This window comes from Polypterus senegalus, chromosome 10 (genome assembly GCF_016835505.1).
Source record: "Polypterus senegalus isolate Bchr_013 chromosome 10, ASM1683550v1, whole genome shotgun sequence".
Taxonomy (NCBI): domain Eukaryota; kingdom Metazoa; phylum Chordata; class Cladistia; order Polypteriformes; family Polypteridae; genus Polypterus; species Polypterus senegalus.
The window spans coordinates 90,027,225-90,042,008 of NC_053163.1; the positions used below are offsets into that span (position 1 = coordinate 90,027,225).

General features: G+C 35.9%; 1 protein-coding gene across 7 annotated transcripts in view; it reads left to right on the forward strand.

Moving 5' to 3' along the window:
- The window catches only part of LOC120537309 (fibroblast growth factor 13), a 408,897-nt gene that overhangs the window by 307,880 nt on the left and 86,233 nt on the right, over nt 1–14,784 (forward strand). For 6 of the 7 annotated variants that reach the window (XM_039766164.1, XM_039766163.1, XM_039766169.1 and 3 more), the window contains one exon: nt 13,654–13,764. In XM_039766164.1, coding sequence (XP_039622098.1) covers nt 13,654–13,764 — 111 coding nt within the window. Of the gene's footprint in view, nt 1–6,973; nt 8,615–13,653; nt 13,765–14,784 lie in introns of those variants that run through there. The other variant, XM_039766165.1, reaches the window with a different exon arrangement.

The window sequence follows — 14,784 nt, forward strand, 5'->3', positions numbered from 1 at the left end:
ATTATCCAGAGAAGAAAAGGTGAGCGCTACCATCAGCCCTGTGTCATGCCAACAGTAAAGCATCTTCAGACCATTCATGTGGGGGGTTGCTTCTCAGCCAAGGGAGTGCAGGGCTCACTCATAATTTTGCCTAAGAACACAGTCATGAATAAAGAATGGTACCAAAACATCCTCCAAGAGCAACTTCTCCCAACCATCCAAGAACAGTTTGGTGATGACCAATGCCTTTTCCAGTATGGTGGAGCACCGTGCCATAAGGCAAAAGTAAGGACTAAGTAGCTCAGGGAACAAAACCTCGAAATTTGGGGTCCTTGGCCAGGAAACTCTCCAGACCATAATCCCATTGAGAACTTGTGGTCAATCCTCAAGAGCCAGGTGGAGAAACAAAAACCCACAAAATTCTAACAGACTCCAAGCATTGATTATGCAAGAATGGGCTGCTATCAGTCAGGATTTGGCCCAGAAGTTGATTGACAGCATGCCAAGGCGAATTGAAGAGGTCTTGAAAAAGAAGGGTGAACACTGCAAATATTGACTCTTTGCATAAACTTAATGTAATTGTCAATAAAAGACTTTGAAACTTATGAAATGTTTGTAATTATACTTTAGTATGTCATAGAAACATCTGACAAAAATCTAAAAACACTGAAGCAGCAAACTTTGTGAAAACCAATGCTTGTGTCATTCTTCAGTTCTGTCTTGCTTTTCTAGGTAGAAACTGTATATTTTTCCACTTTAACCAATCACAACCTATTAATGTGCCTTAGCTGTTACAAGCACAATAAGAAAAAAAAAGTTGTCATAGAATGAGATTTGGCAATCCTGAGATCTGCAGTAACTCAGGGAAATAGTAATTGCAGTCACAGAAATGCTACTTTTGGGCAGACATTGGGGTGTAGTAGCTAAGAGGCCTATTCAATGTACATTACTGTGTGACCCTGAACAAGCTAATGAATCTGTCCATACCCCAGTTGTAGAAATTCATTGGAGAAAAAAAATGTATGACATCTCTGAAAATGTAGAGCAATCTGTTTTGGTAATACTGAATATAAAGTTGTTTGTTTTAAATATTAATTTTCATTTTTTTGCACCTATTATCATGTTTATGGGCCTTGTAGTGAATCTGCAGCACCACTTAAATAACAAATCATTGTTTGTCCTATTTGTTAAAACATCTATGTTTAGATTGAGTTTGCCTTCATGTCTGGTATATAACATGTGTAAGTCTAACTCTAACCTTGTCAACATCATTTGTATTACTTTTTAACAGTACAACCAGGGAGAAGCATATGAAAGATTCCCAATGGGAAATTTTCTTGTCTGCAATCTGAATGCATTTGTTGTAAATCATTACAGATACAAGGTACATTAATAATATACAAATTAAATGATTCTTATGTATAACGGGCAAATTAGTATTCATCCTTAACTGGAAAGCGGTGTCTGTCTCAGAGAGATGTTTTGAATATATAATTACTGTAGTCATATGGTGACCCTTAGGTGGCCTGTGATTATACTGAGCTGCATTAATGCAGTTTACAGTGCCACTTCATCATTTATCCGAACCCACTGTTCTTATTTCCACATCAGCAGAAGTCTGCGCATAAACTAGCAGAATTAAGAGCCATGCAGAGGCCATCCCTGGATGGGACACCGGTCTATAGTAGGACACATTCATAGATACACTAGAGGCCACTCACAGTAGATTCATTTACAAATGCCAAATCACCTACTGTAACATGTCTGTCAATGGGTTGAGGGAGGAAACAGGGTTACCTAAAACAATATAATGCCACATAATATTGATAACTAAATTAATCTGAGTTTCTTTTAGGCAGTTTAGTCATCTAACTACACTTCCATGATTTATATAAACAGGCAACTGGTGCTATTTTAACCAATTCATTTTTGTTTCAATTAAATACTGTACAACTGTTAAAATTAACCATCTCACCATTTAGTGAATTGCAGCCGATTAATTTTAAGTCAGTCTTTGATATTTTTTACCGTGTAAAAATAAAATTATTTGCTCAGTGTTTCCAATGCGTCACCAGAGGAAACCTTATACTGTTCTGGGGTCTTTTACGTCCTAAACCAACAACAAATTATAATGGTGGTATATGTGTCTGGTTTGTAGTTGCCTCCTACAAAAGCATTATTTCAATAAATGTACAATTATGTCATTTGTCTAGTTCCCCGTTATCATTTCTTTAAAGTGTTTATAAATATACAGAGAACGCATAACAGTGTTACAAAAATAGACTTGAATGCGATAAAAACAAAACATTTTATTAGACTTTTGCGCCATCTTGAGGTTGCAGTATGAATATAAAATATAAAAATACAGGTTTTGATTACTGTAAATGGACTACGTGATTCAGGCTCATTACAGATACGAGACACAAACATGAAGAGCGCATTGAGGATTTCTTAAATTTAAAGAAGAATTTTGTAAAACAAGTGATAGGTGCTAATAGCCCTTAATAAATTAGTAACAATTTTATAATTTTTTCAACGGAATAGCTCAAGCTATAGTCTGTAATACACTAAAAGTTCTTGATTTTTATTTTTCTTCTGCCTGCTAAAGAAAAAAATATGATGAAATAATTATAAATTAACCAAAAGGCTTTTTACGAAAAGAGTTGAAAAATACTTTTTATCAGAAAGTAAATGTAATCGTTAAAACTTAAAAGTTAATCATTGGGTGAAAGTATAGCATACCGCGTTTAATTAGCAAGCATTTATAACAAGTCATATTCACATAAACTTTATAGAATTTGAACAGTCTTGTTGCTCAATATCTCACTCAATAATATAACTTGCAGCAACTTTTAAAAAATTTTCTTGTGTACTTTTGCCGGAATATACTGACAGACTGAACACATTGTTTATTTTAAACAGTTCCGCATTAGCAATGCTCATATTTAATAACAATAAAAATGCCTATCATTTCCTTTCATTAGTGAGTTTTCTTTTTCGAATGGCGTTTTGTTGGAAGTTGTACACGTTTTCAAATTAACATCAACCGCATCTGGTAATTTAGACTAATGGCAACATAAATAAGAACACGTTTCCAGGGCAAAAAGTCAGCACAGCTAAGTGGCCCTAATATACAACGTCATCTTCACTGATGCACGCTAATCTTGTCCTGGAGAAAAATGCATTGTCTGTCGTAACTGGTTTATGCCTTGCATTAGAGTATCAGCTTACAGTTATTTCTGTAATATGAGAAAACAACCATGCAGATTCTCGGGGTTAAAAACTAAATTCTGTTATTTCGTTTTTCTGGTAAACACGACTAGTGGGATGCTTTCAGGAGCAACGTTTGCCGGATCAACATAGGACATAATGAATCATTGATGAGCCTCTTAAAAGTCATAATGGCTTGTCACTAATGCCCATTAATGATCTCTCTGTATTGCTGGTTCGGGCGTGATGGTTGGCGGCGGTACCTTGGAGAATACTGTAAATATGCCTTAAACTTTCTGCGTCCTGTACCCATCTGTCGAGCCTGTTGTAAATTCAAAGTGCAATCGCTTGCCGTTTATTCTTTTCTCGGCAAGAATGGCTTTCCCTTTAAAGAGGTCGACTTCAGGTAGGACACCCTTTGCGCAGCATGATTTTTACTTGCGAATGCTGATACATGGAAGAACCCTTGATTTATTTGCTTGTTCCTGTTGATGACAATCTAATGTCTACTACAAAATTGGTAGTGAATGTTTGTGTTTTGTTATGAATTACAGATTACAGTACGGAATGTCAATTAAAGAGCACATCTTTCAGCACGAACAACGCCCAGAGACTAGGAGCTGTCCCGGGTGCTGATACACAGTACATCACTCCGATTTAAGTCTCGGAAAGGAGATCGTGTACTTTTGCTTTGTTTGCAAATAGTTGTATGTATGGTGGATTTTTAATATTCCACTGCAGGTACTTTAGGTGTTTTCGTGCAGCTTTTTACTTTTCTGCTCAAAATGTCTTCTGTAATTTGAGCACATTGCAGTATGTGTGTGCGTATCTACTTTTTAACTATAAATTATTTCCTTGGGTGCGCTTTTCGGTTAGGAATTACTGTATTACACTTCTTACCCACTTTATATTACACATTGGGTGATGTGATCGAAGTAATTAAAATCATTTTTAGGTTAACGCTCACTTTGAAACTGTTGGATGCATTCAGCGTATAGTATAGAGCATACGTATGCCTTATGCGTCTCTTTATTTTTATATTATGAACTGGTTTAGTAGTAAGAAAAACAATTGTTGAAAAACTAAAAGCAGCAAGAGACAACGCCCAACACTATATGACAGGCTTGTGCTCTTTATAACACTGTTTTTTCCTTGTACGAGCCATTGATTTTTAAGTAATTTAAGTTTTTTATTCTTAATCGACTGAGTGCAAGTTACCTTAAGAGTGAGTAAACATTTTGCTGCAGGCATAATCTGACGCGTAACCTAAGTTTGCTTTTGTAAATTTAATTAATGCTGCTACCAGTTATCATTTTGTTCCGTAAGCAGTTATATTGGATATTTTCTACACAAAAATAAAATGTCAACTCGTTTTGTTTTTTGCACTCAAGTCATCAACAGATGTTATGGCATGGTATTAAACGTTAGAAACACACGGACATCGATGACTTTAGTTAAGTCAGCGCCCAGCATAGGCTTGGTCAGTAAGTGAGAATGTAGTGAGCTTGTGTTTTACCGGGCTTTTTGTATACATTACATCACACAGCAAGTGTGTTTGTGAATCGTGGGGTCTTAAACGTCAACTGGAATCCTAACCTCGTCATACTTTATTGCGCAGGTAAATTACACCTTTACTGTATCAATCTAGAAGTTGTCGAATTAGTTTATTCTAGTCTTCAATGAAATTAAATTTCTCTGTATTTATACCCATAAATTAGCAGTTTTGCTTGCCACACTCATAGAATTCGAATAATACGTTTTCTGCCGTTACTTACTGATGAACACACAAATTAGCAAGATGATAGGAGCTCTTCAGAATTCATTGTTGTTTGCACCTGCGTCTGTTCTATGGATGTTGTTATAGGAGTAGGTTGCGCAGAGAACGAAAAATTAATTGAGATAAAATGTCTAAGTATTTTAGGCCGCGGTAAATACATAATATTTTATACATTTCTTTCAAAGTAAATTAGTAGTTTTCTAGCGACGCATTGGGAGCACGAAAATTACAGGAGTTCAATTAAAAGCAAGAAATACACCATTATGAAAATCGGTTTGAAGAAAATGTATTTTTGTGATATATTTCTAGGCTCTAGGGGTCGCATTTGCTTTTTTTAAGATAATGTAAGAATGCACAGGAGCCAGATTGAGAATGTGTGGGATTGAAACTTGAAATATTGCATACCTATTAATGTAAAATAGCCATACAGTATAACCAGGATAAAACAAAAAACAGAATCGTCTACTTTTTCAGAATTATAATCATATTGCATTGATATTGAGTAGGCATAAGATTTTTTTGAATTTTCAGAGCAGTGCATCACCTTTAATATGCCTTTCTGTGCCCGAGTAATAATACATAGCTGCTCTTTGCATACCCTCAAGAGAACAAGCAAGGAGCGCGTAACACAACACTACGTAACGCGGCAGCAAGGCCTTTGCGAAAATAAACCGCAGATTATGAGTGAATGCTGGTTTTACAGCTTACAGCTAGCAATATCCCTACAATAAAATGTCTTAGTTTTGAGAAAGAAAAATGGGGGATAAACCTACAATTAGGCCTAATATAATCCAATAAAATCTGACAACGTATCTTAATCCAGAAATAATATTAACAGATGATTCAAGATTGAAATTACTAAAGATGAAAGAGGAATACAAATACTGTAAGTGACCATTAGCAAGGCTACCGTTGATGATTACCCAGCCCTTTAATAAGGGTGTAGCTTTATTCCTTGACTGTTAACCTTAACCTTTATTCCTTGCATATTTAGCAATACGTTGCCTCATCCATTTACATCTGAAGAACTTTAGGCACAGTTTAGCACGGTCCTTGACATGTCATGGTTTACAGCGAGACAGCCATGCACACAAGCTTAAAATTAAATTACAATATACTTAATGACTTACTGGTTTCTGAAAGAGAATAATTAAAGATACCTCCATGTCAGACGATATTTTCCATTCTGAAATAATATTTTGCCTTCACTATTGTTTCCGTGTCTGTTTGATAAAATATTCCGCTCATACATTGACCAAACTGGAGATATATTGAAAACTAGATACTTTCTTTTATTCATCAATATTTATTTGTTGGGTTTTATTATTCAACGCTTTGTCAAACGTCTAAAATCAATCAAATTTAATTTGCGTTAACGTCACTATTCGTAAAACTATTTCCCGCTATAAACATAAACTTTCTACAGTTCTGAATTGCCTCGGAGAAAATCCATAAAAACAAGTAGGTTATATACGATTTGTTTAGATTTTTTTTTTTTTGTTATATAAAAATAATTAGATAAATGATGATTTTGTTAGGATAAATCAACATTTTATTTAAAATAGTAATTAGCGGAGCTTTATCAGTGTATACTAATCTTAACCTTCCCTCTACTAGGATCCATTTAGAATTCTAATTTTTGTTGCTTGAAGGTACTTTTACGCAGCTTTCCCTCTTTTTTGATGCATAGATTTCATTCAGAGCAGTAGTGGACTAACCTAAATGCCGATGCATACTTATAGTGCTGCAATACGACATACCAATTGATCGCGTTGCCGTAAGCGTTCCTAATGGTACATACTAAGAAGAGCGCTACATACAATAAAGATTAACTGCAAAAGGAAAACATTCAGACACCTTGTATCAACAAAAAAATCCACCAGAGGTCCCCGAACCACTGGTTGCATGGCACAGAATTTGAGGAATAAGATTATTCGTCAGCCAGAGCCACATCACTGATGACATGGTCTTTTCTGTTTCTCACTATATCATGTGCATTTCCATTTTCTTTCAGCTGCTGATGCGCAGCTCTGGCTTATTTCATATGCACTAAATGGCTTACTTGGATCCTTTTCGTGTTTGATAAAAACTGGACGACCGTTTGTAATTTAGGGATTAAATGATTACAGTCACGTCTGCTTCGTTGTCTGCCTCAGGAGGTAGCAGGTGGAGACTAAATCGCTAAAACCGATTGCAGCCCTACTGCAGACTTTCTGATCGGGACAGCGCCACTGGCGCGTGCATGGCTACAGAAACATGCGCGCCCACGATCGCGCACACGCACACCTGGGTTTCTAGTTCGGACGAGAAGGATTGGGTTACCATGTAGTGCGTGTAGGCACCTGTGCACTTCTCCGAGTGGAATTATATATAAAAAGCAACTGATTTAAAATTGAATTTCTTCGATTCTAGCGATTTTGAATCGCAAGAGTGGATTCATAACAATGTGCGTTACTATTACTGAAACATGTTTTGACGGACAACAGTTTCCTTTAAGGTTTAAGGATTGCTGCAAGAAGCAGAACCCCTATGACGCCGGACTGGATTCTACAGGAGGCACACTTCGTGGGTATTAGAAATACAAGATAGCGGCATTTTGTGGTAAATGAACTCGGAAGATTTGTAAAACATCTGCATCCAGAGATTTATATTAAAAAAAAAAAAGAAGAAGAAGCGGAGCAAGTAAAAAGAACTAAAGCTGATGCAGTACAATTTATATTCTTCCTTTTCCGGACATTGATTAAAAAGGAGACTGGCGATCTAAAGAAAGGAAGCGAAGAGCGACAAGACCCCGGTTTGCGCGCTGTCAAACAGGTGTTTTTGGCTCTCCATTGAGAAAGCAGTTCTGGAACAGTGGGGCTGGCACCCATCATCATACCTTTATGCGAGAATAAAGACTGCTATTACATTATATGATTGCTGAAAGTTAAAGCTAATGGACCCCCCGAGAAAGCATATGGTGGGTGTTAGCGACGTGGCACGGACAATGACAGACACTTGCGTGACCGATGATCGTTGACACAATGCGCCCAGAGCTGGTGCTTTGTAATTTGTAACGTCCGATAAAACAGACCTGCAAATAACCGTTTCGGGAACAGGTTGTTTCTTGCTCAGAAGAAAGTAGTGCGAATGGAGAGATGACACTTAATAACGGCATTCAGAAGCAATTTTGGTTTTAAAGATTTATTCGTGATATTTGATTTGCTAATGCATATGAATAACACTGAAAGTCCGAAGTTTTGGAACACCTGTCTGCTATGACTTTTAAGCAAAAAGTGCCATCACCATGACGACAGCCTCTTGTCGCTGAAGTGTTGCAGTTTTTAAATTGTATGACTTCGCTGGTGTACTTATTCGAATTTGATGATCTGATTTGGAATAAGAATATTTGGACACTGTCGGTGAAATTCCTCCTTCCTCCCTGACTGCCCCCATCCCATTTTAACCTGTATGTTGCAATGGCTGCTGCGATTGCCAGTTCCTTGATACGACAGAAACGACAAGCCCGAGAACGAGAGAAGGCGAATGCTTGTAAATGTGTCAGCAGCCCCAACAAAAACAAAGGAACCTGCGAGAAAACCAGTCGCCTTAATGTCTTCTCCAGGGTTAAATTATTTGGCTCAAAGAAACGCAGAAGGAGGCGGCCAGGTCTGATCTCAATGGCTTGTTTGACTTCACTAAATCATCATCACCGTACTCTCCATTCCATCTGTTTAGCTATTCATGATTAAATGGTGAGACTTTTTAGCTGATGAGAATGCCCGCTGATGTTTCTAGCAGATTTTAACAGATGTTGGTGTAGTGTATGCCTGCGTCTGTCTTACATGTAGATGGTACTTCATTTGCTATTCCATACCTTGGCTTTTAAGCAAAACCAAAATTCGTAATAATTATAGTGACAATTCTAATAATTGCAGACAACCCAAAAAAAGTGTTTGAACAAACATTTTTGAAGACTACCTACAATTTATTTCCATTACTTTATAATATTATGATGTTTATAAAATCATAGTTACTAATCTTATTTTACATCTTGCCGTAAAGTAAAATAAGATGAGGAAATCTATTCCAAATCAACCATTTGCTAACTATAAAATCAACTTTAAATTGTGATCCTATGTGCAATAAGAATGTTTCACTGATTTGTATCGTTTGTTTTCCCATCATTCATTATGTTCATTTTGCTTTTAGATGTATTAAAATGCTGGTGACATACTGTTTGTGATGCATTCTTCGTCGTTTTATCATCCTTAAAACTAACGTTTTTATCAACAGAGATGTGTGAATACACACACACACACACACATCTGGCTTTTTCATATAGCACCTTCCTACATGTAATAACTGCATTTAAAAGTAGGTTTGATTCATTATGTTACATACTGTATATTGTTATAGGAGAAATGGCACTTTACTTGCTAAGGGTTAGACAGTGAAACCAAAAGAACCTACAGTTTAATGGTTTTAACACCATTGAACAAGATTTCTAGCAATATATTATAAATGAAAGTAGTTTTTCAATATCCTGCTGATGCTGATTTCACAATATTTTGATGTAAACCTAATTAGTAGTGTGAAGTATATCTTTGAGTTTTAAGTGTGTTTGTGATTGTGTACTTACATTGTAATTACTTGTCACAGAGTTAGTGTATCTGACAAAGGATAGTTGGTGTGAAGTGATGCTGACATAATTCAACACAAGCATTAGTGCACCATGGCTCAGTCAATAATACGCTTGACAGTTCTAGAGGCTGTGTCTCTGCAGAGTGTTCACTCTCATAAGGCGTTTAACTGAATACAATGCATTTTCATGCACTCTTGGATTGATTGATCTTTTTTCTCTTTTTATGGTTATTGGGAATTTCCCCTTGGGATTAATAAATTATCTATCTATCTATCTATCTGTTGCTGTCCTTGAAATGAGCAAACTGCTCTCCCATGTTCTGCAGCATTCCCTCATGATGTACAGACTGTAGTAGTTCATGTTAACGGGCCAGTCTACATTGTGTTTTAGAACTATCGACTGCACTCAGAAGAAGTGGCAGCATCTATGATATTGCCTGCTTTCAGCTTTGCATTTGCAGAGACAGACAAATCATGACCCTGTACTGAATAGAATTAGAATAACATTGCATAGTTCTGTTATTTGGTAATGTACTGAATATCAGAAGTGTTTTCATAATTTTATCAAAAAGTATGCATACTATAAATATTTATATTAAAATACTTAGTGTTAGTAAAATTTAGTCTTCTAAATTCTGTAATTGGTTTTGCATAATTAAATAAAAAAAATTCCATTGTAGAACATGTGTGTCTAATTTATCACATTACATCAGCAGAGTTATCAGCAGTACACAGACATGGGCTGAAGTAAAAGCACCACTTTGACACAGCAGCATCAGCAGTGCTGCCATACTTTGAGACAGAATTCAATTTTGGTTTATTAAGATGTACATCCAGTTTTACAGACACCCCATACAGCTTTCACTATGCTTACCACTTTCCTTTTGTTTGCACATGGCATTTCTTTATTTTTCAGATATGTGTAGGCTGAACTTAACAATTATCATAAAATCCTATCACCATCATTGCACTGCAGATGAGAAGTACTGACAAGTGTAATGGTGAAAGTAGATGCTTCTTAAAATCATATCAACAGTACCATTTATAAAGTAAGCCTGCAATGTAGCAGATTCTGTTCCTTTAAGATGTCAATGTGCGTAGTTGTTTCATTGACTGCATACTCGCCTTAGTCTTGGGTAGAATACTAAACATCCCCAGCAACAGGAATGGCATGTTCTTGCCTTTCTCTCTGCTGTGGTGTGATTTAGTTCAGCGCCAAAGGACACTATTGGGGGAGTGGGGGTGGTGAATGAGATAGTAAAGAGATTCTCCATTTTACAGGGAATCCCTCTCCTTTGCACCCAGAGAATTGTTTTCATTTCCTCTCTTGCCTTCACTGGTCTAAAGACCAATACGGTACCTCTTTACCTTAGAATTTATGTGTTTGGCTATTCATTTTATTTATCCCAGAGAAAAGGAGCCGTAAAATCTCTAGCAGAATATTATTAGAAACAGAGATTGACTGTCTTTTATAAATGGTTTTTATTATCCATTACACCAAGATGTCTTTATCTGAATAGAAGTAAGTTTAAAATATTCAATATTTGATCTTTGTACTAAAAAAAGCTGCATCTTTGCATATTCCATACTATCCAGACTGGAATATTTATTCTTTCATTGTCGGTAAGAGGGAACATTTAGTAATTGTGATCTTTTTATGTGAAAAATTGCATCCTGTATACTACAGAACATCTCTGTAGCCTTTGTTTTATGGACAGATGTCTACTTATCATTTTATCAACATGTTTCTAATCATATATAGTACCATACATTTCACTTAGAATTATGACATGATCTGGAGGTGTTTGCTAACATTCCTCAAGAACATTATTGTTGCCTACGTAAATGCTATTTTTTTGTGTTTCGAAAAGGGTTTTTCTCTATTAAGATATTAAGAAAAAATAACTATAGGAGGGCACAGCATGTCTTAAATGTAGCTTATTTTGCTTTTAGCAGTTATGTATTAAAATTAATCTCAACCATCTCAAAGATGATTATTTTTCTCTGTGATTGTCTAACATCATGTGCAAGCTTAATTTCCGCCTTACTCCTGCTTTTGGGATGGGCTTTGGCCCTTCATGACTGTGAACTTGATTAAGGAGTCTTGAAAATGAAAAAATACAGTACATTGGTAACATACTTATATACTTATACAAGGCCATATATGTCCTCCATTCCTAAAATAAACCTTCAACAAAGGACACAGATTACTTTGATTTTAAAAATAAACACCAACAAAAACATTTTTTTGTGTTACTTATAAGTGGGACTCGAGAGTTGTGGAACAAACTACCAAGACATGTAGTTAAAGCAGTAACCTTGACCACCTTTTAGAAGAATTTGGATGAGATACTGGGACAGCTTTGCTATTAGAAAAACAAACAGGCTTGATGGACTGAGTGGCCTTCTCTCCTTTGTTCAAATTTCTTATGCTCTTATGGAATACATTCCTTGATTATCTGAGATGGCATTAGTAAAGCAGCCTTAAACAACAATAAATCAACCCCAAATGGAACACATTATTACTCAGATTGTGTAGGACATGCTTGAATTCTGTTCAGCATTGTACATCACATGCATCTCTCTCTCTCTTTCGATTTAATATTGTCAGAAATTCCCCCCAGGTTAGATTCTGCCTTTAAGCAATATCTTAAAGCACCCTTCCTTGGCTCTGCCATAAGTTTGGCTGTGCCCTTATGCTATTTGCCATATCAGTTTTTTGTAACTACTCTTCCTTTAATATTTCTAATAAAGGTAATATTTCCAGATAAAGCACCATTTCTTTGTGAGTACTCTAATATGATAACCATCACTGCTTTGGTATCTCTCCCCCATATTTTGTTCATCTAGAGGCATTCTAGGCCTGTAATTTTAGAACAATGGAAGAGATGCAGCATGAGATATTTTATTTAATGTTAGAAAAAAAGGGAAAGCTCACATACTTTTCAGTATATTGAAGACCTTTAAGATCTTCACTTAGCACTCCTTAAAGTTATTAAATTTTTATCCAGCCCATGTGGAGATTTTTTCCTTCCCTGTCCTCTTGGCCATCTGACCTTTAATCATTACTTATTATTGCCTGATCTTATTTTTGTTTCACATAAACTTTTCTTTCTTCATCTTTGAGCTAAAACATTTGTATGAAAATGTGCTCTATATATAAATGTTACTGTTGAATGTCCACACTTCATTGGATATGTTTTCTCCCTTTAAAAAAATCTTTGATGACCTGCACTCAGCTATGTTTTTTTTATTTTACTTTCTCTTCCTTTTAAACATTCTATTCTCTCTCCTCCTTTGCCGAGTTGTATGTTCGGTATAACCTACTAGTTAATAAGTTCAGTCAGAGGTGTTAGAACTGTCTGTATTCAGTTTTTGCATTCCCAGCTATAACCTAATAGTTAAAGCTGTTGTCAACAAGAAAACCAAGAAAGGAACCATACCCAAGCTTAACAAAGTAAAAAGAGACAAGTTTACAAGTTCTCCCCAGCTATAAGTGAGTGTTTTCTTGAGTATATTGGTTTTCTTCCTACAACAGAAAAGATTTGTGCGCAAATAATTCCTTGTAGGGTGTGCTCACACACTACCAGTTTCAAGTAGCCAATTTTCATTATAGGCACAACTGTGGAGAGCTGTTAACCATGAGGTTGTACTTGACATACTGCTTGAAAAGAAGCCTATGAAACACTGTATGATTGTGGAATGTGTTCTCATAGCTTTCTTGTTGGATTGTTTCATATAGTAACATAGAGTGGATAAAGTGTTACTGTTCTTGTAAAGTATGTGTAGAGTGGTGTGAAGAAGAAATGTATTTAGACAATAAGTGCAAAGGAAGAGAAGAAGCAGTCCTTTTGTATGTTTACTAGCATATTCATGAAGAGTTTTTCATGATTCCCGATCAGTAAAGTGTCATTAATTGAGCAGAATTAAATTTTTAATTTTATCAGAGTCGGCCAAAAATATTCACTACACAGAAGTAACCATGTGCTTGTATCTGAAAGGAAAATGCATTTCTGCAGGTTTTCTCTTAGCTAACTTTTTTGTTCTGTTCCTTTTTCATGCAGAGCCCCAGCTCAAGGGAATTGTTACAAAGCTGTACAGCCGGCAAGGCTTCCATCTACAATTACAAGCGGATGGAACAATTGATGGTACAAAGGAGGAGGATAATGGATATAGTAAGTACCCCAAAACTTTCTTTGTCAGTAAGAAAAACACACATGACTTACCAACTGTCTATTAATGCATTTACTTAATGAGTCTCGCTCACAACCCTTAAAAAAAAAAATTGATTATTTTTTATATTCCTCAAACTAGTGAAATGTGTTTAGAAATGACATCATACAGAAATATAAAAATATAGAATAAATAGCCACTGTCACTGTTTGACTCCTGTGAAGGTAACTGTCTCTGTATAGTTTACTTATTCTCCTTGATGTCTAAATGGGTTTTTGCTGGGTGTTCGTTTTATCTCCCACCCTTCAAAGACTTGTATGTTAGGTTAATAACTGACTCCCAGATGGCCTGGTCTCAGTGCCTGTGGGTATATGCTTACGTTTGTCCTTATAGTCCTTATAATCATCCCATTCAGGACTGATTCCTAGCTTGTTCTCAATGCTGCTGGAATAGTTTCAGCCCCCGATTCTGTAATGCAAATAGAAGGTTAAGAAACATGGTTCAATGCAAGATTTACAAAAGGTTTACCACTGGTAACAAAAATATTTTTAATATAAGATAACATTCTCAAATCTGGGAAATCCATGCCAAGGTCATTGTAGCAATGACCAATAGGCAATATACAGTCCTGGACATGGCCCCTGTCTATCACAGGGCTTAACAGGAACATAGTCAGTATATTAAAAAAATAAGGAAAAACATTAGTGTCTAATGTGATGTAATAACAAGAAAAAAAGTTTAATTGCAAAGTATTTTTACAAAATATAGTACAGAATCAGAAATTGCTGATATACAGTATGTCATGAGACAAGCATGGTTGCTTACACCATTATTGTTGTGCTGATACAGGATATTTAGGAAGGACTGACAGTAGAAGGTGAAGCATTGATTGGTGTAATATTTGCAGATAATTTTGTTGACATGTAAAGATTCAGATAACAACTAAGAAATACAGGTCAATATAAAGATTACAAAACCCATCAGTTTGTATAGTAGGTAGCATAAAGGAGAGTGGAAATGAG